The sequence below is a fragment of the Myxine glutinosa genome, chromosome 1 (genome assembly GCF_964187855.1).
Source record: "Myxine glutinosa chromosome 1, kmMyxGlut1.1, whole genome shotgun sequence".
In the NCBI taxonomy this organism is placed as follows: Eukaryota; Metazoa; Chordata; class Myxini; order Myxiniformes; family Myxinidae; genus Myxine; species Myxine glutinosa.
Genome location: NC_136261.1, coordinates 123,201,994 through 123,229,582, shown reverse-complemented (window position 1 = coordinate 123,229,582; position 27,589 = coordinate 123,201,994). Strand labels below are relative to the sequence as shown.

The following is a 27,589-nucleotide window of genomic DNA, read 5'->3' as shown; positions in this document are numbered from 1 at the left end:
TAAAGAGAGATGATAAGCAAGTGACAAGAAAAATGGGGAGATGACTGAATATATGGGGTACTTAAGTGGGGGGGATGTGGGTGGGATATGAGAGAGAGAGAGAGAGAGAGAGAGAGAGAGAGAGAGAGAGAGAGAGGAGAGAGGAGAGAGAGGAGAGAGAGGAGAGAGAGGAGAGAGAGGAGAGAGAGGAGAGAGAGGGGAGAGAGGGGAGAGAGGGGAGAGAGGGGAGAGAGAGAGAGGCGAGGCTAATGTTTCATAATATCTGCATTTTAATATGTAGGTCCAATGGAAATCTCGTCTTTTCAAGACTAGGGTTGGTCTGTTATACAGTTCATCCATAGTTTTTAAATGCGTTCATATTACTTCATCAGCATTTGTTATTTGGCACAGTGATGAGAGGACAACTTTAATTGCATGTAAATATAATTTTTAAAAATGGACACTTTTGTGCAAACTGGAGATTATATTTCCAAAAGAACATATGAAGGCCATATTTGGAGTTAAAGAAGATCAACCAATAAAAACCTGTTATTTTGATGAATTGCCATTTCATTTAATTAGCCATACAAATCTAAGTATTTGAGGAACCAAAGCTCTCATGAAGTCTTTATTGTATTCACAACAGTGAGCAAGCCACCCAACAAGGGTTAATTACCATGATGTAAGCATGGAGTTTTTTTTTTCCACCAAACTATGACTTCTGCATATTCTATTTGCACCGTTGCTCCTTTTTCAAACTCATGCTGAAAAGTAATGCCTCCTATTCTTTTTCTCCAAAACAGGTAAATATATTTAAATGAAACAAAGACAGGTACTAATATCAATCTTTGTTCTACCATGGTGCTTATTTTTTTCTCAACATCACAAACACTGTGGTCCACACATTTCTGCCAATGTTGAAGTAGTTTTGTGATGCCGTCACAATAGAACTATGTTCCCCCCTGACTTAACCAGTGCTTCACAGCAGCCTTGACATCATCGTCAGAAGAAACAAGTACAAAAAGTTTTAATTAAAACAAAAGCCGCGTCGATGTTACACAATGCCTAGATGCAGCTGTGCCTATAACGTCGATGTTATAAGCACAGGACATTCCTATTGATTCGATTACTTGATGTTATTTTTGTGCAAAGTGAAAATATATCTCGGCAATTTCCCGTGTGTGGCGACGAATTTTTAATATATCTCGGCATTTTCCCATCTGTTATTTCAGGCGGTGTATGACTGACCATGCCGCGATTGAAAAAAATATATATCTCGGCAATTTCCCGTGTGTGGCGACACGTGAACGAAGCTATGCTCCTCTCTCCACATTATTGTGACGACGTATAAATTAAATATTTAATCGTGACGATTGTCATCAAATGGACGAATTTTTAATATATCTCGGCATTTTCCCGTCTGTTATTTCAGGCGGTGTATGACTGACCATGCCGCGATTTAAACAAAATATATATATCTCGGCATTTTCCCGTCTGGTATTTCGGGCGGTGGATGACTGAGCATGCCGCGATTAAAAAAAAAAAAATGTCAATGGACTTGAAGTTACAGGCCTTTGAGAATTCATTTCGTTCTATAAAGGGCAACTTTCATCGCATTTTCTTCCCGTTTTTTTTCAACCGAGTCTAAAACTATGTTGGCGACTGTGAAAAATGAAATGATATATCGAATTTGATTTGAAAGAAAACTGTGTGAGAGGAAGACACCACGGGCCTACAATACAGGCCTCAAAGCTATGCGAGTTAATAAAATGGTGGATATTTGTTTATATGAAGGCTCTCCCAGAATGGGTGGAGCTATGGTTCCCAGAATGGGTGGAGCTTTGAGGTTTTGTCTTCTCTGCAAGAACAACAAGAAGAAGAAGAAGAAGAAGAAGAAGAGGTGGTAACAACAACAACAGCAGAGTGCACTCTATGAGCAGCGTCTGCGACGCGGCTAAAAAGTTCTCCACGAAGGTGTTCCTTAACTCTCCGGATTGTAATGATGCACCCCAACTCTCATCCCCAGTCATTTAATCTCCAGTTAGTCATCCCAACTCTCACTCCAGTCATTTTGTCTCCAGTCAGTCATCCCAACTCTCATCTCCAGTCAGTCATCCCAACTCTCATTTCCAGTCAGTCATCCCAACTCTCATCTCCAGTCAGTCATCCCAACTCTCATCTCTAGCCATTTAATCTCCAGTCAGTCATCCCAACTCTCATCTCTAGCGCTTCGCAGCACTGACACATCATGCTGTCGCCTGCCAACTTGACTATAATGTAGCACGGAGAAATCTAGTGTCAGACTAATAAAACTTCGCACCCAGTGGCAGGAAGAACTCGACACATTTCATTAATTACAGGAACCACATTACACTTGTTGTTTCCATGCACTCTGAATCACACTTATTCTTTCTTACAAGCACCCTGAACCACACTTATTCTAACATGCACTATGTTTCACTTTAATATCTTTGTCTGTTTTGGAGAAAAATAATAGGAGGCATTACTTTTCAACACGTCCTCGAACATACTGTAGATGTTTATAATGACACCATCCTTCATAAAATGTGTTGCGATCCGACTTGTTTATGCAAGCTGAGTAATGAAGGCGACCTAATGACATTAAACTTAACGCAATTGGGTTTATAATAAAGCAAATATCAAAACTGTGAGAGATAACCGATGGCTTTAAGACTCAAAACACTGTATACGTGCATAAACTTGGCAAACTAATGAGCTTTGATGAAAGTCCTGTCTGAATATTTATGTGCATCAGGAGTGTACATTTCAACAGTAGTCTCATGGTACAGGGTACGAACTTCCTCGCTTTATAAACATGTCATATATTGCTTTAAATTGGCTTTACATAGTATTTTGCGCATTTGCTTTCTCGACTTGAAGAGTAATATATAACAGTATGACTCATTTCTACATAAACTTACATTTTGTATTACATTTTTTGGGGGGATAAATCACAATGAAACAAGCATATAATCTCTCATGAATAAAACATATGTCCTTTGAGTTAGATGCAGTGCATTTTGTTAAGTATTAATTTTGTCAAAGTTGATGCTGTTTTTAACATATTGTTGTGGGTCCGCCGCCGGCCTTCTCCCCTTACCAAGGGGGGATTAGTCCCCTTGTCTTTGACCGACCAGGCGCGACCCAAGGCCTATGACGTCCCTTCCGGTCAGCGCGAAATAGGGTATCAGGACCAAATTCGCTATTACCTAAATACTCGCGCTGCCCTGAAGCGAGGAGACAAGCCTCACGCGAACCACGTGTGTTGATACGCCGAGCGGTTGCGTACACATGATCCGCACCGTTTAGATGGTGGAACCCGATTCAAGCGGTTCTGATTCGTACCACGCTTAGTCAATGGCGAAATCACAAAGACGATCGAATTGGAAGGAAGAACAGAATTTATTTACACTATGCACAATGATTCAAGAGCAGAGACACAGAGCAAATCCTTAAAAACTGTCTTACTTAAAACCCAAGGACACGGGCCCGTCTCACACACACACTCACACGGGGATTGCAGATGGCAGGACGATGTTCACCAGCTCGTCCAGGGATGGCTTCCGTGCAGCTCTCTCTCTCCGGTCCCTGGCACGTCCCTTGGAGTAGGTGAAGGCAGGAGCTCTCCGCGTGTCGTCTAAACGGAGCGAGTTATCACGGGGCGAATTGGTAGGGAGCGGACTTCGACGCGGCTGGCGGTTATTCACTTGCGGCTATGGCCGCGCTTACTCACGTGGGTGAAAAGCGCAATATGTGTTACCGGCGCGCCTGGCTGCGCCCGCGTACTTGGTTCAACGTTCAACGCCTCTTCTTCTCTCTCTCTGCGCAAGTCCTTAAACAACGCACGTATCCTCCGCAAGTACTCAAAACAATGCGCTTATCTTGTGAGTCCGAATCCTTTCGCCACCGCCGTTCAAGTCCTCGTCCTACTGGTAAGTCCTCGATCTCTCTCTCTCCGATGCGAGTCCTCTTATCACGCTGTAAGTCCTCTATCTCTCTCTCTCTCCTCTGCGAGTCCTTTCGAGGGCTTTGCGCAGCATGTTATATAGGCACGCCCCGCGAACCTTCTCGAACTCACCAGATGCGCCTCACCACGCCCTCTCACGCCATGCCGCTAGAGCCCTGATTGGCTGGTGGCTCTTACCGTCATCGCCTTCTGCCCGCTCCCGTTCTCATCGCCGCCCCCACCCGACCCCACGCTCCTCCTTCTCAGGCCTACCACGTGTTACTCGACTAGTGGTCAGCCTAATGGGGCGTGGGATTAATTACGCCCATAGAGGTAGAATTGCACCCATCCCATATTACGCCCATAGAGGTAGAATTGGAGGTGGGACGCAAAATGAATGGAGGACCTATTCTCATGTCTTTACACACGCAGGCACTAAGAGGGGAAATGGCCAATTCTTACACATACTAAGACATAACTATACTACAAATGGGCCTTTATGTTGTTCGTGTGACTAACTATGGGGGTAAACCCTTTAACCTTTAATGACTTAAATGTGTCAATCTCAAAAACCGTAGCACTATCATTGGTGGTATATGATATATATATATATATATACACAAAGAATTAAGTTAAGCACCCCCCCCGTTTTTTTACAACCTCGCACATTACAAGTTTGTTGTCGTCAAAACAGTGTAATATACCCATGATATTGCTATATTTTCTGGAGAAGTGATATTATGGTCACATAAAAACATAACAATCATGCCGTTTTCAATATTTTATTCTGAATAATTTAAGGTGAAATTTTTTGGGAATTTTAGGCATATTTTCACCTCAATTTAAGTATGGAGCTATAGGTCCATCACGGACAGTGTGGATGACGTTTATGTTTTCTAACGTACAGTCATTGTTCTGAGAAGACCTCTAGCGATCTTTGCGTCAATAACGTGTGTAGGACCCACGTGATCGGATCACTGACTCAACCCTACGTCTCATAGACCCTGTAAGCCGTCGTATGCGTTGCTGTGGCAGGTTGAACCCCCTCGAGCACGTTTGGGACATGTTGGGACGACAAATTGCGAAGATGGTCCCTCCAATAGCCAATCTGGATGAATTGGAACGTGCATTACATCGGGAATGGAACAACCTGCCACAGCAACGCATACGACGGCTTACAGGGTCTATGAGACGTAGGGTTGAGTCAGTGATCCGATCACGTGGGTCCTACACACGTTATTGACGCAAAGATCGCTAGAGGTCTTCTCAGAACAATGACTGTACGTTAGAAAACATAAACGTCATCCACACTGTCCGTGATGGACCTATAGCTCCATACTTAAATTGAGGTGAAAATATGCCTAAAATTCCCAAAAAATTTCACCTTAAATTATTCAGAATAAAATATTGAAAACGGCATGATTGTTATGTTTTTATGTGACCATAATATCACTTCTCCAGAAAATATAGCAATATCATGGGTATATTACACTGTTTTGACGACAACAAACTTGTAATGTGCGAGGTTGTAAAAAAACGGGGGGGGTGCTTAACTTAATTCTTTGTGTATATATATATATATATATATATATATATATATATATATATATATATATATATATATATATATATATATATATATATATATATATATATATATATATATACATATATATATATATATATATATATATATATATATATATATATATATATATATATACATACATACATACATACACAGTCACGTGAAAAAGTAAGTACACCCCATGTAAAGTTTTGACTTTTTCAACATATTTCAACATACAGCTATTTGATCTTCATTTCAACAATATTGATGGATAAAGATGATATAACATAACAAATATCATGAAACATTTACATTTTGTAGTCTATTGTATAATTTAAATAAACATAAATGCAAATTTCGCACGTGGAAAAAGTAAGTACACCCTTTGCTCTATGAGGTGGTATTGCCCACCTTGGCAGAAACAACCTCAAGAAGGCATTTCTTATAACTGTCTACCAGTCTCTGACATCGACTGGGAGAAATTTTTGCCCACTCCACCATGCAGAATTATTTCAGCTGTGCGATGTTTGAGGGGTTTCTTGCATGCACAGCTCGTTTCAAATCCCCCCACAACATCTCGATGGGATTTAGATCCGGGCTTTGACTTGGCCATTCCAGAACCCTCCATTTCTTTCTTTTCAGCCATTCCTTGGTGGATTTACTGGTATGTTTAGGGTCATTGTCATGTTGCAAGGTCCACCTTCGGTTGAGCTTCAACTTTCCGACAGAAGGCCTCACATTATCCTCAAACACCCTCTGGTACAATGAAGAATTCATAGTGAATTCTATGATGGTGAGCTGCCCAGGCCCTGATGCAGCAAAGCTGCCCCAAACCATAATATTTCCACCACCATGCTTTACAGTTTGTATCAGGTTCTTGTGGTCAAATGCTGTCTTTGGTTTTTGCCAAACATGTCTTCTGGTACAGTGGCCAAATAGCTCTACCTTTGACTCATCTATCCACAGCACATTGTTCCAGAAGTGCTAGTCTTTGCCTTGGTGTTCATTGGCAAACTTTAGTCTTGCCCTGATGTTCTTTCTGGACAGCAAAGGTTTCCTCCTGGCACACCTCCCATGTAGATCAAATTTGTGCAGCCTCTTTCTAATGGTAGACTCGTGCACTTTGACATCAACAGTGGCAAGAGCTACCTGTAGGTCCCGTGATGACATTCTGGGGTTCTTCGAGTCTTCTTTCAGCATCTTGCGGTCTGCTCTCGGACTGAACTTGCTGGGGCGGCCTGGCCTGAACAAGTTGGCAGCTGATTGGAATCTTCTCCACTTGTAGATGATCTTCCGGACAGTCGAATGATTGATTTCAAATTGTTTGGAGATCTTTTTAAATCCCTTCCCAGACTCGTAGGCATCTATAAACTTCTTTCTGAAGGCCTCAGAGAGCTCTTTTGATCTAGGCATGGTGACGCCGCACACTTCAACAACAAAGAGCAAACCAAACTAAATGTCTGAGGTTTAAATAAGACAGGTTCCTCCAAGATCCTCTCTTACGATGTTCTAATCATTTGCACCTGACCTGGTGCACCTGATTCTCATTTTAGGTATTTGAAGTAGTGCTAAATGTAGGGGGTGTACTTACTTTTTCCACGTGCGAAATTTGCATTTATGTTTATTTAAATTATACAATGGACTACAAAATGTAAATGTTTCATGATATTTGTTATATTATATCACCTTTATCTATCAATATTGTTGAAATGAAGATAAAATAGCTGTATGTTGAAATATGTTGAAAAAGTCAAACCTTTACATGGGGTGTACTTACTTTTTCACATGACTGTATATACTGTATATATATATATATATATATATATATATATGTATATATATATATATATATATATATTGTTATGTTTATGCGGGGTAGGCAATGAAATATAGTAGGCCAGGTAGAATTGTATAGGTAATGTGCTCCGGATGTCGCGACAAAGAAGAAGAACCCCCATGTACCATGAGTAGGGATCCGTTAGACCGGATGTCATGTAAGAGTGTATCTTTGTCCCCATGATGAGGTGTGGGGTTATGTTAATTAGTTAGGGAATAATGGTAAATTCCCTGTATCTAAGTGCCTCTGTAATCTTTTCCTGTGTTCCTTATGACTGCAGCAAACACATAGCCAAGCCAAGCATTCAGCATGAATTATAACATTAAATAAAAGTACCCGGAATAGGACATTCAACCACCGCTGATACCACCGACTTGGTGATCACAAAGGCCGGCAAGTGGCCGTAAGGCCACGTGCCGAAGAACAATTGGTCAGGACGGCCATAGAGCGAGTAGATGGGACTCGCTGATAGGAGCATGCGCAGATGTCATTGGATGACGTAAGAACCCTGGGTACAAAAGACTTGGCTCCCGACATTTTCCCTCTCTCCAGGCTGGCCTCCATTACGAGCAGTCACATATCTCTTTGGTTTGGGGTTTCAGAACGAGTAGTCGAAATTATACTCTCTCGGTTATTGGTGTTCGTGGAAGGCGGACACATTTGCGTGCCCTCTCTTGTGTGGGAACATTGGTGCCGTGCAGTGGCATATACTGCTCTCTCGGCATCTGGAATTCATCACGAACAGTCGTGTCCCGACATTTTGTCTGAGTGGTCCCTGACTTTCATCAGTTTGAGAGACCGCATTGTTCTTTCCTTGGCTCATCGGTGCTGGCTGTGTGTCGTCTGGGTGCGCTGAGTCCGTGTGGAGGGTCCCTCGATTAGGAATTTTAGTTTACCATGCATTCTTTTGTTGCCGGCATTTATTTCAATAAAGCCGGTATTTTTGCATTATAATTCCGTGTCAGTTGAATTGATTATCGCAGGGTCGAAGACGTCCAGTGGGGTCCATACAGTTAAGAGTTTCGCCACCTTTCGCTGCCTCACCCCCCGTGCGTATTAACTCCACCATTGTTGACTGAATGCCTTGGAGTGTAAAGCTCAATCGGCTATCCGTTCCCAGGGCTGCTCAAGCCGGCAATGCGGCAATATATATGCCTGACTAAACATACTTCGAGACAGAGCCAATGCATCCATGCTGATGATTTCAAGTGACCAAATTATCTGATGCATTCAATTACTTGACAGAAGAATCAGCTCTACACCAACATGAATGCATCAGAAATCTCAAGTGAACTGCTTATTTGCAGGGCATATGGAAAAGTGGCAGAGGCTAAATTGCAAAGGTGGGCACAGTTAATCAAAAAGGTAACTTCGTTAACCGTTAATCCATTAACCAAAAAGTTAACTTTGATAACCGTTAATCAGGTAACTCGTTTAAAATGTAACGAAAGTTATCAATAAACCGTTAACGTTAATTTTTCCTATTAAAAACCCCAAAAACCCGCTTTTTGCTCTAAAACCACCTAAAAAAGTGCCAAAACTATAAAATAAGCCTTTTTGGGGGTCTTTTTAAGGGCTTTAGAACATGGGCCGGCCTTACATGTTAAGGTGCCCGATTTAAAAAAAAATTGCGGGGCCCACATACCACACCATAGCACAGTACAGTACAGAACAGCACATTACAGCACACTATAGCACAGAACAGTACAGAACAGCACATTACAGCACACTACAACACAGCACAGTTCAGAATAGCACAGCACACTATGGTAGAGCACAGTACAGAACAGCACATTACAGCACACTATAGCACAGTACAGTACAGCGCAGCACAGTACAGCACACCACAGCACAGTACAGAGGTGCGTTCAGTACCATTCAGATTGATATCGCTCGCCAAGCCGATCGTTCCGAATCAAACTGTGATGTATGTTTGAAGTGCCTGCACCTGCAATTGAGAAGCAACTACATGGTTGTTGTTGTTGGTTGTTGGTTGTTGGTTGACCCGAGGGACCCAGAAAAATTAACGGATTTCCGGCGCGGACCGTAGACAAGCCGATCCATCCCACAAGCCGATCCATCCCACAAGCCAGGTCGATCATGAAATTTTTGGGTTAACAGACTTGAGCTAACGGAAGTTAAATGTAACGGAAGTTAGTTAGTCCGATAATGATTTTCAAAGCTAACTTAAAAGTTAAATCGTTAATGAAAAAGTTAACTTCGTTAATTAACGATTAACGGATTAACCGTTTGGTGCCCAGCTTTGCTAAATTGATGAACGAAACTCGGGTCAGAAATAAATTTTGACCTGCGAGGTCAACAAAATAAATAATGCATCAATAAAAGACATTTATTTAAATCTCGTAATTTTTCATTCATCGTTATCGTTAGGAAGAGAAAAACCTAAAACGTGTGCACAACCAACAGGTCATCTCTAAACTCAAACAATTAATTAGGAACCTGGAATTTGGCCAGATTAATAATTCGATAGATGTCCATCTAATCAACTTTTGATCCTTGTTCTTGTGGCACAAAAGCATACTCTTATTTCAAAGAAGGTACCTGGCCTTTAACATCCAGAAACAAATGAACGCAATTTGAAACAGACAGCTTAAGCTACTCCCTAAAATATGACGACTGCATAACCTAAACATGCGAGTGAAGTGAATAATGAAACAAAAATTAGGAAATTATGAGGCAAACACATGATACCACCGAGATATAATATCATTATATAATATATAATCAAATGCATCATAATAATAATTATGAGAATGGCGGCTAAGATAACAAAAATTGCGACTTAAAAAAAGAAGAGCATGTATACAGTGATACCACCAACCTTTTGGGGTCGAGAAATACAGATGGAATTTGTGATCCAGGATCCAAGATGTGGTCGATTTGCTGATGTGTCTGCTGTGTCACACCTTGGGTCTTCTTCTCATGAGGCAAGGCCTGCAACACCTGACTTGTAGGCCGCTGCCTTTCTGTTGCCCCTTCCCTCTTTACAGCACACTCCACCTTCTTCTTGTTGACACCTCGAACACGTGGCTTTCTCTCATTTTCAGCAGGTATTCGAGTAACTCTGACCAACTGTGGGTGAGATACCACCATCCATGTTCTCTCGTCTTCTTTCAATTTGACAATAAAAACCAATTCATCCACCCTAATAATTTCCATTGCCATTTTTAGTGCAGTATTTAACAAACCACCCAATGATTTGATTAACAGTGAAATATAAATTACGGCAAACCACATGGCAAACCAATTATGGTAATCCACAAAACAAGCTAAATAAGATTTTAGACAAGGTTTGGTTGAATAAACACAGCATTCCATGAAGAACAATAATAAAGCAGTGCCATTATATTTGTGTGGACTTGGCAATTTAAACACTGAAGTATTAACCGTTGAAGAGCAAAAAGTTTGAAAAGTTGTACAAACCCTTTTTGATATGAATGTACGACAACATATATAAAGACTAGAACGGCACTCGGTAGAGAGCATACCTCCACCACGCTGAACAGTCTATGTTTTGTATCCCAATGAGAGGCTGGATCTGGATTCGGGCAAGAACCAAAATCGAATCAGCTTGTTCTCGTCACCTAACCAACTCCTCCACCACGTTTAGTCATAACTCGTCCAAACCTTTTGAGATATCGTGCTATGTATCAGTTTTCGACCGATCTCTCAATGGTGAAGATTCACTTAAAATTAAATAATTCTCGTATTTGAATCCATATTCAGATCTTCACCAAACTCGAATCAATTCTTCCTTGTCACACACACAACATTTCCACCAAGTTTCGTCCAAATCCATCCATAACTTTTTGAGATATCCTGATATGTATCGTTTTGGCCCTATCACTCAATGGTAAAGAATCACATAAAAAATTATACTAGCTGGAGGATCCAGATCCGGATCATCACCAAAATTTTATCATTTTGTCTTTGTCACATACGCTACACCTCTCCGCAAATTTTGTCGGAATCCATCGACCACTTTTTGAGATATCCTGTTCATAGACAGACAAACAGACAGACAGACAAACAGGGGTGAAAACATAACCTCCATCCACCTTCAATGGTGGAGGTAATAACATCACATTACTGTAAGTAGCTTTCAAATAGTGCAAGGATGGATTAATCGGAGCATAAAGATCTTAAAGGGGAATCTAACCACCTCTGATCATATTCACCTGAAATATCCTTTGATACTACAGGTATTAAATATAACGTCTTCTTTTATTTTGCAAATGTAAAAGTAGGACATTTAGGTAGTAAAAGTAATTTTTCTCACACATCTCTGATTTCTGTAACCTTTGACCCCTGACATCAAGTAGTGCAGATAATTCATCATACAGACTTGGCATTTAATATGGAATTTTTTTTTTCTTGACTTGGGTTTACTTTCTTAACTCAGTATATCAATCTGGTGAGTTTCTTTTACACTTTGGTGATTTATTTGTTCAAAGAACCATGTCACTGATTGTCTGTCGCAGCAAGAAGTCAACAACAGGATTATATCACAGGTGGCGTGGCAAAATGTACGTACAGGTGCATTTGATGATTGGCTTCACAGTCGGGTATACAATGGTTGTTGCGTTCTGTATTAGTGGAAAACAACTGCTGCATGTCTCCAAAAGTTATTGCCGCTTCCTCTGGAGATGGTCCGTCAACTAGACAATGCTGTTTGTCATGGAGTGGAGGCTTTACGAAATTACGGCATGAAACGGCGTGCTATTGCTCGGCAGTACGGCGTCACTCAAGGTCAGGTGTCAAAGATCCTGAAACGAAATGCTCAGAGGGGTGTCCCTACTCTAATACCGAGGCCAGGACGTCCCCGCAGAACCACAAGGAGGAATGATCGCCAGCTGCACCGGTTAGTCCGCAATGGCCGTACCAAGTCAGCTGATCGGCTTAGGGCTGAGTGGCAGCAACTGACAAATGTGCCTGTATCCAGAAGGCAAGTCAACCAACGACTGGTTCAAGCAGGCCACCTCAGGGGTGCCAGGCGTCCCCTGAGAAAGCCACGCCTGACCAGACAACACCACCAGCGCCGATTGCAGTGGGCCAGAGAGCACAATCAATGGCAGCCAGGACACTGGAATCACGTGATCTTCAGTGACGAGTCTAGATTTCTGGTCTATCGTGAAGATGGCCGCGTCCGAGTGCGCAGACAAGTGCATGAAGCCTACAACAAAGATTGTATAGTGCCAAGAGTCCAAGCTGGAGGTGGTGGGGTGACCGTTTGGGCTGCTTTTCATGCAGGGGGCAAAACTGACCTGGTTGTTCTGAATGGAAACCTGAACCAGTTCAAGTACAGGGCCATTCTGGAAGAAACATTGCTTCCATTTGCTCGTGCAGCCTTTCGAGGAAACTTTGTCTTCCAAGATGACAATGCACGGCCTCATCATGCTCGCATGATCCAACACTTTCTTGCTGACCGTGGTGTAGAGCATATGGAGTGGCCTGCCATGTCCCCTGATATGAATCCGATAGGGAACTTGTGGGCAGAATTAACGCGTCAAATCGACCACTTGGACCAGCAGCCGACCTCTGTGCATGAATTGCAGCAGACTATTGTCACTGCATGGCAAGCGATTCCTGTCCAAACCTTGGCAAATCTCGTGAACAGCATGCCTCAACGTGTACGTGCTCTCCTGAATGCTCGTGGGGGTTACACGACGTATTGAACTGTAATTTTACTGTCCGTAATCCCAGTCGTAATTTAACTTTTGTTTTTGTTAAAAAAAATTTTGGCTAATGTGCAAAATAAAGAGATACTTCTGGAAAACGTACAGAAGTTTAACACAGTACTGTCCATGAATTGAGTTTGATATCAGTTTACATCACTTTCAAGGATCAATTTATTTGTTTCGAAATGTCAAATGTGGTTTTTGTTTCTTTTAAAGGTCACATTAACAAAATCTAGAATAATTTCAACATAATTCCAATGAACTTTTGGTTCTAAGACATCTTGAAAAGTAAGTTGACCCCCACAAAAAAAATATTCCATATTAAATGCCAAGTCTGTAATTGCTTTTCCGAGTGCACAAGAAGTGAATCAATCAGTAAACTATTTTCAAATGTCCATGCGTTTGGTGTCATGCCAGGTCAATGTGTTGCAATAATTGAAACAATTACGTGCTTGTGCTGCAAGAGTGCCTGAAGGAACTAGAGGTGGCCCAGTCATAGACAAAATTTGTTCAGCATACACCAGTCTGGACAAAGATGACTAAACGGTTGTATTTGTGTTCCGCACTCTATGCGGAACACCGCTACGAGACGACAGAGATGGCTAGATCCTGTGGATTCCAACTCGGTTTACCAACTAATAACGTAAAAGAACGAATTTGAGAAAGAAAATAACAAAACACTCGGATAAAAATCATCAGTTCCCATATGTGACAGAACTTTGGTGAGAGACAACGAACGGGGCCACGATGAGAGGTTTTTAAATTTATCAATCAGAGCCATGATGAGAGGGTTCCCGATTTATCAATCATCAAGCTACCAGTGAAATATTGCAATCTTCTTGAGGCGGTGCCTAGTACCACTTAGCGTAAGCCTTACGTTGAGGAATGCGGTGAAAACAATTGTCCCAATTTTTCATTCATTGCAATTTAAATTCCAAAATTGAAGGAGACATTTTTGCCCGATCGCATGATCAGCAATTTTAAGAAGTTTGTACACATCTGAATTTGTTTGTACACATCTGCATTTCCAATCACCTTGTTTTGTACCTCAGTGTTAATTATGTAAACAGGTTATTGGTACTGCTTCATAAAGTATTTCATTGAGCAATGTATGCTAACTAACTTAAGGGGAAGGAGAGGTGAGAAATTTTGACAACAACAACAACAGCAGCAGCAGCAGCAGCAGCAGCAGCAGCAGCAACAACCTCCAAACAGATTTTGCAAAATTGACAGAAATGACAAAGTATATTATTCATCACTAAAATAATCTTGCAAATTAATGGCACCATGAAAATTTAAATGTGTTGTTGTTGGTAAAAGTTGCTCCAGATAAAATTTGCATTACTTTTTAAAATGCATCTTTACAAGGTTTTCAGTGTGCAGGGTAGTGTTGCGTCAGAGCACATTAGGTTGAAAATAAAGGAGTCTCTATGTATGACTGCATTGTTTTAGCAGGTATTGGAGGAGGTATGGCCAGACAACATAACTTTCCCGATTTGTGAGTAATATACTAATCTGTGTTGTGTAAAAGGTCATTGTAATTTTCATCCAAAAATTCACATTCATACAGCTCTTAACGATATCTAGCTTTAAGCGATACAGTTCTAAACGATACAGCTCTATCATGCCCCCTGAAACATTTACCTGTATTTTTTTTTTATCCCACAAATTGCTTTCCTCATAATACGTACAATCATCAATTTTCCTCCAATGGGGCTGTTTACACTTACTAGCATCGGTGGATTAATTATTAATCTAAATCAGAGGTTATCATATTCTGTTTCAATGCAGACCACCATTGTGGTTTCACTCAAACTTTTCACTCCGAGATGACACGAGTCAAACAAAGGGTGAAGTGTTTTGCCTCAGTCCAAAAAAAAAAACACTTTAATGCCGATTCTTCTTTAGAAAGACATCACCAAAAACAAATCCTGTTTTTCCTTTGAAAGCATGATTTATGGAGTAATTGTCAGGGATTTATTTTTTTTAAAGAAAATCAATTTTCGTTTGGATTCCCCTTTCATACTTTTGTTGAAATGTCTCATTGCTACAAAGTGCTTTTTGTCCAACTACATTGTTTTTTATTACTATTTAATTCATTAAATTATTTTAATTAACCAATTTATTGTCACATGATTTTTTTAAAATGCCAAACCTCATTATTCCCAATTGAAAAAATTCCCAAAGTTATTGAAAAAAATGACAAACCTCATTCATCCCAAGCACAGTCTCCTGAGACTCAGGGTGAAAATTGTCGAGAACAGGCTGGAGAGGTAAAAGCTGGATCGACGTCTCTTCCTGCGATCGTCGTGATGCTCTTGGTGGTTCAATGAGCGATGTGGGTTGTGCTACCCACCCACTTTCAGGACCTGAGAAGAAAAAACTGTTCCAGCTACTTCAGTTAATTCAGACGTGACAACTTTGTTCGGAGTTTCTAGAGGATATTAAATATTTCTGCTTCATATTGAAAGCCATCTGTACATCTCGGTACATCATTTATTTTTTTTTATTTTTTTGTATACTGAATCGAGGCTCGTGAAAGAGCTAACATTTATTTCACAAACAAATCAACCAGACAAACAAAATATACAAAAAGAGGGAGCGTTTAATTAATTAATTAATTAATTAATTAATTTAATTATTTTATTAATTAATTAATTAAATTTAATTAATTTATTAAGCGCTGACGATAAATAAATAAATTAATTTATTAATTAATAAAAATTTAATTAATTAATTAAGTATATTATTTAATTATACACGAAAGGACTGACGGCTTTTCTCGATAGGGAAGAATATTACCGCACTGTGCCCCATTAATGGGGGCAACAGTCATGCTCTGATGGAATGAGCAATATGTGAATGTGTCTTTCCATAAATTATGTAAAGTACATACATTTAGCCAGTACAGTAATGTATTATCTGAAATTAAGCAAATGGATGTTTACCTGTGTGTCCCGTTTGTAACATTAGTTGGTGGTCGTTAAAAATTCCGTATTGACTTTCACGTAGAGTAGGCGAACTATCACTGACACCCTGGCCAAATTCCAAATTATTGCTACTTTCAGTCGAATGTCAGGCCTGGCCAGCCAGATCGTGAAAGACTGGGCAAAAACTTTTTCCTGAAAGACCCCACAAGAAGGTGGGAGTAATTAAATAGTAAAGCAGAAGTTGTCATACTCTATGCTCAGAGTTATTACTGGGAAGTATCTATATATATAAAACACAGTTTGTGTGTGTGTGTGTGTGTGTGTGTGTGTGTGTGTGTGTGTGTGTGTGTGTGTGTGTGTGTGTGTGTGTGTGTGTAATGTTACCGATAGACTCCTAAATGGAGAGGCTGACGTACAGACATGGCCATTGAGCCTGGGAAGAACAGGGCGCGACCTAAAAAAAATTATTTCATAATATTTTTTTACCATATTTTTACCTCAGCGCATTTCAGCGAGAAATATTATGCACGGAATCTGACCGGTGGCAGAGCAGCGCGCTGATTCGCTCAGAGCGATCACGTGATGTTCCTTGCCGTCATTAACTCAGTTACGCGTTCGCACGTATTTCAGAGCGAAAAGCGATTGCGTTTTTTTCACATTTCAGCGAGGAACATTGCCATTCACACCACATAGGTTTTTTTTTCCTTTCATCTTGAGATCCATATTTTTTTTTCGGGCGAGGAATGTTATACACGTAATCTGAATCGGTGGCAGAGCAGCGCGCTGATTCGCTCATTCGTGCTCATTGATGACGATCACGATCACGTGATGACGTGATCACGAATGATGTTCGTGACGCGATCACGTGATGTTCCTTGCCGCCATAAACTCACAGCAAATAGCATAGATTTTAGCATGATTAGCATGATTTAGCATGATTTAGCATGATTTAGCATAGATAGTAGCATGTTTCACATAGATTTTTTTTTCAGCGAGGAATATTATACAAGGATTCTGATCGGTGGCAGAGCAGCGCGCTGATTCGCTCAGAGCGATCACGTGATGTTCCATCCCCGCCGCCAGTTGGCTTCACTTTTCACACAGTATGAGCATTCTATATATTTTCAATTCAGTGCGCCCAACTCGCTCACATACTTGATTTGTGGCATAGACATGGCCATTGGGCCTTCATGGTGTAATTTGTGCGAGGCTTTTGTCCGAGTGAGCTTGAGTCGAGAGGGCGAATGTACGGGTTGGGAATGTATGGGTCTCCCTTCCCCCACCCGGCAATGCCAGTACTGGAGGGCGTCACAGGATCGGTGAGTCTCCAAAATCCGCTTCATGCTGTTGCGAAGATTCAGGACGATGTCGCGATTGTTGTGCTGCTCTCCGACCATGAGAACTGCAACATCATTGTTCACTGGCCCTCCCCTCTTCCCTCCCCCCTTCCCCCTCCCCCCTCCATCCTCCCCCTCCCTTCCCTCTCCACCCTACCCCTACCCCCTCCCCTTCTCCCCTCCCCCTCCCCCTCCCTTTTCCCCCTCCCCCTCCCTTTTCCCCCTCCCTTTCCCACCTCCCCCTTCCCCTCCCTCCTACCCATTCCCCTCCCCCCCCTTCCCTCTCCCCCTCCCCCCACCCACCCCCTCTCCTCTCCCATCTCTCCCTCTCCCCCCTCTCCTCCCCCCTCCCCCCCCCTCCCCCTCCCCCCTCCCCCCTCTTCTCCCTCACGTTTATACACGGAATGCCGGGTACTGCCCCCCCTCTTCTCCCCCCCCATCTCCTCCCCTCCCCCCTCTCTCCTCCCCTCCCCTCCTCTTCCCCCTCCCCTCCCCTCCCCCGCCCGGCAATGCCGGGTACTTCTGCTAGTTGGAACATAAATCTGTTCCTAATTTCAATTCTGCATCCCTCTCTGGTTTTCCAGGCTTCTTGGGAATGTTGCTGTTCTTTTTGCAGCTTATTCACAAGTGCAATAATCCTCAAACTATGGGTTCGTTTCCAATAAGTGTTTGGTGCTGGGCAGCATGTTGCCAGTCCTGCACCTTACGCATTCTCATGTTGTTTTTTTCCCCGCATGTCCAAAGTTCTCCCGATTGTGCGCACATGTTCATCTATGAATTTGTCACCACAAATGCTCCACACCACATATTTTATAACTGATCCTTGACACTTGAAATCATCTGACCTATTGTGCATACTCAACATTGGGCACTCGCAATATTTGCTTGCTGACAACTGGGTGGAATGATGGAAAGGAAAGGTCAAAAAGGAAAGGTTTAGGTAATACTTGATATTCCAGCTTTCCATAACTAAATTAGGAATTACAAGGAACCCCCACTCCCTTTGGAGTGGGGGGGGGGGGGATACGGGGGAGGTGGGGGATGGGGGGAATAGTGGGGGGATATATATATGTTGTATTGTGGATAATAATCCCCTCTGCAGCAGGGGCCAGTAAACCACCTGCATTGTGGCATGCATACAGGTGAAAATCGTAAATCGTCTCCCTCCAACCCGCCTGTGGGGGGCGTGGGTGGGGGGGGGGGGGGGGTGGGCCCATGACCTGATGCTCGGTACTACCAAAGCGTATGCAATTTATTTTATTATGCTCTAGCTGGAACACAAACAACACGGATAAATGCTATTTATTTATTAAATCATATAAGGTGCCTTAGGGGCTGGACATAAATACACTTGCTCTGTTTCATACACAGTAGATTCTAGCTGGAAGCGTGTGGTAAAAATACCACAACAGGAAAATAGAAATAAAGAAAGCCTTTTATTCTTGCGCTGATTTGAAAGAGCTAAATTGAGGCAGTATTATAATTTTCCCATAGGTTTGGATTAATTTGAAGCAACCTTTACTTAATAATTAGAAATTTCCTGGGGCTGTGGATTTTTGCCAATAAAACGCCAAAATTCGTCCAATTTTCTCACTTTTTGTTATAACTGAGTCTTAAGCCATCCTAGCGACTATGAAAAATGAAATCAGATGGTGAATTAGAGTCGAGGTAAAGCCGTGAGGGAGTCTGAATGGACTTTATATTACAGGCCTTAATTACATTTAAAATGCATTATAATCTAAAAACGCTAACTTTCATCTAATTTTCTTCCCATTCTTTGCAACCGAGTCTTAAACCATCTTAGCGACTATGAAAAATAAAATCAGATATCAAAATAGAGTTTAGATAAAATCTTGAGAGAGTCAGAAAGCACTAGCCTTACAAAATAGGCTTATGAGGCCTCCAGAAGTATGCGGAGCAAACAAAATGGTGGAGATTTGTTTGAAGTCCCTCCCTGAACGGGTGAAGCTCATCCCTCAACTGGGGAAGCCCCACGTCTAAGGACGGACATACAGACTGGAGGAGCGTATTATAGTGTATAGATTCAGTGAAGACCAGTGAACCCATCACTATCCCAAACCCTTGTAAACATTTTTTCTGTGATATTATATTGTATCAACAATGCATACACCACCATCAAGTTGCATTTACTCGATATTTCCAAATCCTGTTTGTGTATGATTTGTGTGTTTCTACAATTATTTCAAATACTGTATGCACTAGTTAAAAGAAACAAATTGAGAAAATATTAATACGTGAGAACAAGTTGTCACAACATTGCAAAGCAATTACTCAAAAAGCAAACGCCAAGCGGCTTGCCACAATAATAAGTGCAAATATTAATTAAATTCAACAGCACTCCCTACCTCTGCTCCTCAATGTGAGTGTTGAAGCTTTTCCATTGCTGATTGGTGAAGTGAAGGCACTATTTGGGCTGTGAGGTTCAGAGTCAGGACCTGTGGATCTTCCACTAAGTGCCGACTCTGTATCAGAGTGTGCAACCCTGCAATAAATGTCTAGTTTGACCTCGGAACATTTTGAAAAAAGTTGTGTATTTTACAAATGCGTTGCTGATGTCAATTTCCTCTTAAATTCCCTGTAATATTGTGCTCTTTGTGCAACTGCATTGAACTGCCACTATCTGCAATTGCAATCAAAGACTACATTACCGTTATAAATGTCCAAAGGCAATCTAGTAAAATGGACTAGAGCTCTCACTGTTTCTGAAAAACAAGGTAGCTTGCTTACATTGTGCTTATGTAAAGAACAAATGTTCCATAGAGTAGTTTAGGATACCTTTTGTCTGTCAATGTCCCTATTTCATAATTTTTTAACGATGTGGGAGATGTATGTCAACCGATTCAAAGTGAGCCCCAGAAAAACAAAAGCTCACCTCAGCATAAGATGAGGCCTCAAATTTCACATCTTTAAGATCACATCAAATGGAAGCAATACTACAAGGTACAAAGAACCACCTTTAGAGGCCATTTTTCCCCACAGAGCGGGGGTTGGCCTTTTTTGGGCACCGTGGTCCCCTTATTGTCGCCAACAACCCTGTGACGCACAGGCCTCTTGTGACGCACAGGGAATTACCAGTGAACTGGTACTCAATTAGCCGACCTCTGAGGGATGACAGGTTGAGTCAACCCGCCTGGCGTTAATTCAGCGACCGACCGGGATTCGAACACAGGATCCTAGGATCCCAAGCCGGCACCCTAACCGCTAAGCTAACACCAGGCGTTCAATACTATAAGGTACCCTAAGTAATAAAGTCTTGTTTCCAAATCAAACTCATCCATGTCTTGTTTCAAAGTCAAATTCATGTGCATCTTGTTTCCAAGTCAAATTGGGTCTCACAATAATAATGCGATAAAATTGAGCAATGAAAGGCAAAATTCAATTACTCAGCAATTTTCATATACATGTAAATAGCATTCTATGACATCATTTACAACTCTTACTAATTAATGTGCAAGCAAGCACACCAGTAGGTGTGCAAGCAAGCAGGACTTGTGATGTATGTACCATAGCTTTATTAAAATTATCTTGGAATATATAGCAATTCACTTTAAATTAGTGGTTCTCAACTGGGAGTCCATGGTGACTTTTTGGTGGTCCACAGGAACATTGTCCAAAGTCACACGGCATGAGAAATAAATTTCAAACCAAAATGTTTGTTGTCTACTATTTGTTATCATGTCTCAAAAAGGAGGTGGTCCACGAAAAAATTGATTGGCCTGGTGGTCCGTGGACTCAAACGAGTTGAAAACCACTCCCTTAAATGGAGGTTATTAAATCTGAATTTCTGAAAATGATTAAAAATACGAATTTTTTATATTCATTTAATTTCATGAATCCATCTAATTGTTTTGAGCATTTCATAATATAGAACAACTAGGCAAAGTAAAACAATGTTCAAAGTATAATTGTTTCACTAACAATCTCACCGAGAGTTTCTGCCCCAAACTTTGCCTGGGGTGGCTGGTGGCAAACTGTGAATTGCTGGAGTTCCTTCCCCACCTGGTGAATGTTTGCCCATATCGTGAACCTTCATTGGTGTATTCACAGCTTGGTTTAGGCGTAGGTCTGAACCTAGAGCCTTCTTGGCATAGTCGAAGCCCTGTACGCTCTGTTAAAACACAATGAATTGCCTTCTTTGTCACTCATCAGACAATTCTTGAGGGTTTGATTATTTTCAATGCATCGATCACAATAAGTGATTGACTTGTCAACACACTCTGTCTGCACATGTTTTTGAATGAACTCATGATGTCAATGGCATAGTGCTACGGGATTCATTGGAAGAGTATCGCACTGTAAAATTAGATTGGATTGGATTCAATTGGTCTCAACATTTCCAGAGTGTCTAGGCCTGCCAAAGCAACTTCCTAGGTATGAAAATGCACTAGCTGGTGTGGAATTTGGAATTTAGCCATGGTACCTGTGACAATCCCGACCCTTTATGAAAGACACTATTGGGTTTTTAACATCTACAATCAAGCAACGATGGCAAATGGGTCCCCAACTTCACATCCCCTCAAACAGATGGCACAATTAATGATTGCAACATCTTATCTTTGATACACCAAAATGAGTTTATCATCAGGTTGAGAATCCAACCTCTAAACTATCCTGCGAAGACCTCACTCTAATCTGTTAAACAACTACTGTTACTCTACTACTCAACAACTACTGAAGAACAACTACTGTTAAATTGAGTAACTCCTAATATAGGTTAATAAAGTTACAGCAAATAAGTCACATTTAAAGCAACAATTCAAACCAGTATGATACAACATCCTGCAAACCTTTGTCCTGTGAATGTTGCTCATAGTGTCAGCCTTGAACTCCGAGGAGTTGGGATGGCAAAACTTCCAAAACAGCAAGGCCACAATCAAGGCTAGGAAGAAGACTGTTGGCACCAGTACAGCAGGGATAATCCAAAGATTGGTGCTACCGCTCGCAATACCGAGTTGTCGTTCCACAACTGTTGTAAATGACAGAAACAGTTCAACATCACAATAGTGCTTTTGTGTTTGTCATGTAACTTTCTCTTGTATGTCATGAACACAAAGATAGGCAAGTAGGCAGCTAGCTGTCAAAATGCATGCTTCAAAAACTGTTCAACTGTCTCCCATTCTAATAAATCTTCATTGGAGTTGTAACTTGACCAGAGTAAATTATTAATGATGAAAAAGTTCAAAACCTGTTGTGGGTGCCTGGCCATCCCTCTCCAAGCCACAATTAGAGTACATGGCACAAAACAATATCTTAATAAATAAAGGAATGCACTTGTGATTATTTGGGAGAAAGCAAATCATGTCTCATCTAATGCACTTTTCTACAAAATTACCTGAAATCCCAGAGGATAAAAACTGTCTTCTGAAAATAATTGTCTTAATGATCCTTAATGATATGTATATTTTAATGTCGATGTGGATTACAGAAAGGCACTGCAATATCAGTACAACGCATCATTATGAGATTACAATGAACAAATTACTATTGACAACATTTATTAGTTTTGCCTGGTATATGGTGTCCAACATTGCAAAAGTGCTTTAATTAAGTATACGACAGTACTACTTATCAAAAATGCGTTGTGTAGTGGATGCTACACAGATGTTTCCATGTGATCTGTGCCCATTTCAATGTCCTTGTTGATCGAGTATCCAGGTCTTTTTTTTTTTTTTTTTTTTTTTTTTTTTTTTTTTTTTTTTTTTTTTGTATACAAGGTCGAGGCTCGTGAAAGAGCGAACATTAATCACACAGAAAGACAAACCGACACATAAAACATATAACATAGGGAGCGGTAGACAACATGGGGAGAGAGGGGGAAGGACACAAACACAACATTTGAGAGCAGGGACCGAGAGACATGGAGACATCGAGAGATCTGAGAGAGGGCGAGGGCTTTAGGGGGGGGGGGGGCGTGGGAAGGGGGCGGTGGGAGAGGTATAAAACATATGGACACTGCCAGGACTTCCAGGAAAGAAGTTGGAATTTCAAACAAGGTGGATCTGGGGTGAATTAGCGGGGGTAGAAAAGATCAAGGTTTTGGATGGGGGAAGATAAGAGATGGTGGTGAACAGCTGTTTTAAAGACCTGGAGGGAGGAGTGGGATTGAAGGGAGTGAGGGAGTTTGTTCCAGAGGCGGGAGAAAAGAGGAATGAAAGAGTGAAGGTGAGCAGAGAGCCGAGATTTCGGCAGTTTAACCATCAGAGGGTTGCTGGCAGATCTTGTGCGACCTGTAGGAATATTTGGGGGACAGAGCACAGAGAGAGCTGGGGGTGCAAGGCCGGAGAGGAGTCGGTAGAAGACAGAAAGACCACCTACCTGCCTGCGGTGAGTGAGTGAAAGGCCCTCAGAGATAGCTTCATCGCGGGAGATTCCAATAATTCTGAAAGCTTTGGTTTCAACAGCGTGAAGCCGAGCTAGGTGTGAGGCAGGAGCACCGGCCCATAGGGGAGAACAGTATTCCATTGAGCTGCGGATGAAAGCCTTGTATGTGGTGAGGAGCTCAGGTGTGCCGAGGAAGGACTTCGCACGACGGAGGATGCCCAGTCGGCGACTGGCTTTGGAGGCCAGCTTGGAAATGTGGTTTTCCCAAGAAAGATCATGGCAGATAGTGAGACCCAAAATCTTGAGCGACAGAACTTCTTGGAGAGGATTGTTGAGAAAGTAGATGGGAGGGTTGTCCAGTCGATCTTTTCGGAGAGACATAGTAAGAGTGTGAGATTTGTCAGGATTGAAAGACATGTTCCACTTGTTTGACCAGTCTGTGATTTTGTCCAGGTCTTCAGAGAGTGAGGAGGCAGCAGACTGCCGATCTGAGGGAAGAGGAATGGAGCGGCAGAGAGTGGAGTCATCAGCAAAGAGATAGAGAGGATTTTCGAGAGAGTCAGAGAGATCATTGATGAAGACCAGAAAAAGCACGGGGCCCAGAACACTGCCTTGGGGAACTCCAGCCTGAACAGGAAGAGGAGATGAGAGAAACCCATTCAGGGCCACACGTTGACGACGACTAGAGAGGAAGTCCGCCAGCCATGCGTGGAGATTTCCATGGATACCAAAGGAGGAGAGTTTGGTGAGCAGAGCGGGGTGCCAGACCGTGTCGAAGGCACGTGATATGTCGAGGGAGACAGCTCTAATTTCCTGCTTGGCATTGAGGACCTCCATCCATTGTTGAGACAGCAGAAGCAGCATGTCCAGAGTAGAGTGACCTGGTCTGAAACCAAATTGATGATCAGAGATCAAGCCATTGGAGAAGAGGAAAGATTTCATATCCGAAGCAATGATGGATTCCATGACTTTGCTGATAATTGGGAGAAGGCTGATTGGTCTGTAGTTGCTAGGATCTGTTTTTGCACCTTTTTTGTGCAAAGCGGTGATGTTGGCTGATTTCCAAGCAGATGGCAGTTGACCTTGAGCAAAAGAGAGGGTGAAGAGAACAGAGAGAGGGTGAGATAGAGCAGCAGAGCAGGATTTTAGGACCCGTGGGCTGATGCCGTCGGGTCCAGTTGCAGAATCAGAGTCGAGGGTTGACAGAAACTTTTCCACCTTGTCAGGAGGAAAGGACACGGAGTCCAGGAGCAGCAGGGTACGACTGGGTATGGTGGGTACAGAGAGGGATGGGTTTGGGACACAAGATTTAGAGGCAAACACAGAGTTGAGGCATTCAGCTTTTTCACGTGCGGAGTCAGCTGTGTAGCCGTTTGAGGTAAGGGAGGGGATGGAGGGGGAACAAACACCAGAAACGGATTTGACCAGACGCCACCAGGATTTGGAAGAGGGAGACAGATAAGAGAGTTCGGTCTTGAGAACGGAGAGATATTGTTTCCTGGCTCTCCTGAGGGTGGACACACACTTGTTTCGGGCTTTGTGAAAGGAAATGAGATTTCCTTCCGTTGGATTTGCTTTCCAGGAGACGAAGGCAAGTTGTTTCTGGGCAACAGCCTCACCACAAGATTCCGTGTACCATGGACGGGAGGAAGGGTAAGACAACTGAAGACGAGATGGGATAAATCTGTGCATGAGAGAGAGCAATTTACTTTGGAAGAATTCCCAGGATGAGTTGATGTCAGAGGTGGTAGAAATGGGAGACCAGTCCAGATGATTGATGGCTGCTTGAAGACCGTGCCAGTTGGCCTGAGTGAAATGCCAGACTCGTCGACGCTGAGCAGGCTCCCTGAGGATGGTCAGAGAGATGTCCACTTTAACAAGGACATGATCAGATGATCCGATCGGAGCAGAAGAAGAGCAGCAGACATTTTCAGGGAAGTTAGTCATAACCAAGTCCAGAAGAGAAGATGTTCCGTTGACTGGGATCCGGGTTGGGAAATTGACAGATTGTGTCAGTCCCAGTGAGTCGCAGAAGTCCTTTGCTGAGGAGCCATGGCTGGTGAGAGAGGTACCCACACCCAGCCAACTGGCATGATGACAGTTGAAATCACCACATATGAGGAAGAGAGAGTTGGGATGAGTAGATAGAAGTTGGTCCATATCATCAGACAGCGAGATGTAGATGGAGTCATCACTGTTTGGTGGACGGTACAACACACATATGAACAAGAGGTGGGAGCGAAGGGGAAGCCGTAGCCAGAGGTATTCCTGGGGGTGAGGTGGAGAGAGTGCAGTGCAGGGCGAGTGAGGAAGAGAGTTTTTGATAAAGATAGCAACCCCGCCTCCAGGACGAGGCTCAGGTCTATCATACCGGAGGAGGGAGTAGCCCGGGAGAGATACTATGGAATCAGAGACATCATAAAGGAGGAAAGTTTCTGTTAAGCAGATCACGTCTGGTTTGACAGAAGCAACCTGTATGGAGAGATCAGTTAAGTTTGAACGAAGGCCCCGGATGTTTGAGGTCCATACCGTTAATGAAGAGGAAGGGGGAGCATCAGATACAGAACAGGGGGGAGGAGGGGTAGGGTAAGATGTGGAAGAGGTGGAAGAGGTAGGGAGAGCTGTTGAAGGTGTGTCAGAGATTTCAGAATAGCTCGGAGAAAGGGAAGGATGGGGCGGACAAAAGGTTTGATGATGATTGGGTGAGCCACAATGAGGTGTTATTTGAGGAGGGGGAAGAGCGAGGCAGAAGGTTGGGGGAGATGGAGGTGAGAGTTTGAAGGGGGAAGAAGCGGGGAGGACGCTTTGAGGAGGGGGAGTGAGAGGGGGGAAATTGAGAAGCAATGAGGGTGGGGAGATTTGAAGGGGAGGGGTGAGGGGGAAGTTTGGGAGGGAAGGGGCAAGGGGAGGGATTTGAAAGGGATGGGATATGGGGGAGATTTGGAGGGGAGGGGTGAGGCAGGAGTCTAGGAGGGGAGGGGCGAGGGGGCGTCTTGGCGGGGAGGGGTGAGGGGGTCGTTTAGGAGGGAGGGGGCAAGGGGGGAGATTTGAAAGGGATGGGTGATGGGGAAGATTTGGAGGGGAGGGGTGATGGGGAAGATTTGGAGGGGAGGGGTTATGGGGAAGATTTGGAGGGGAGGGGTGAGATTGGATTTTTGAAAGTGTACGATTTATGGGAAACGAACATTTATTGCAAAATGAGTTGCTTGTGACCTTCGAGTTAAAAATACGTTTAAGGACGCTGGATGGAGGATGGAGTGCAGGAGAGTTTAGGGAATGTAGAAAAAAGGCACTATAGGAGATGGATATTTTTTTTGGGATGAATTGATTTGGTGAGCAAGTCGAAAGCAGCCTTTTAAAGAAGAAGAAGAAAAAGGTGTTATAAAATATGACGGAATACATAACTTGAGGGGAAAGTGTAAACATTGAAGGTTAATGAGTGAAAACTATCTGGGGAAATGGGGGAGAAACACGTGGTCGAAGAACGAACGAACGAATAAGAATGAATAAACGAATGATAACAGAGAAGGAAAATGTTTTTTTTTTTTTTTTTTTTTTTTTTTTTTTTTTTTTTTTTTTTTTTTTTTGTAGAGTTGAGATTTACACAAGGAAGTAGTCTATGGGTGAAAAGACTGGGAATACAGAGAACGAAAGTTATTGGATCACAAAAGACGGACCGCTGAGAGAAAAACAAAGCCTCAAGGTTGTACAGTGCACACTGTACAAGGCCTCAAGACACGACACGGCAAACAGACGATCAATTTATGAAAGATAAACACCGAGAAACAACCAAAGTTGCACACAATAACTTCACACACCGAAAGATAAATACAGTTTCGACAAAATACAATTGTGAACAGACTTAACTTCGAAAAACGTGGAGACCGTGTGGAGCTTCGAAAATCCCTGCCGCCGTCTCCAAGATCTC

General features: G+C 42.5%; 1 protein-coding gene across 1 annotated transcript in view; it reads right to left on the bottom strand.

The window, feature by feature from the left end:
* LOC137427991 (UPF0606 protein KIAA1549-like) overlaps positions 1-27,589 on the bottom strand; it is a 75,196-nt gene that overhangs the window by 31,479 nt on the left and 16,128 nt on the right. The window contains exons 5-9 of the mRNA XM_078785626.1: positions 22,128-22,306; positions 21,267-21,448; positions 19,686-19,822; positions 15,261-15,421; positions 10,196-10,446 (exon numbers count right to left, since the gene is read on the bottom strand). Of these exons, the coding sequence (XP_078641752.1) occupies positions 10,196-10,446; positions 15,261-15,421; positions 19,686-19,822; positions 21,267-21,448; positions 22,128-22,306 (910 nt within the window). The remainder of the gene's footprint in view (positions 1-10,195; positions 10,447-15,260; positions 15,422-19,685; positions 19,823-21,266; positions 21,449-22,127; positions 22,307-27,589) is intronic.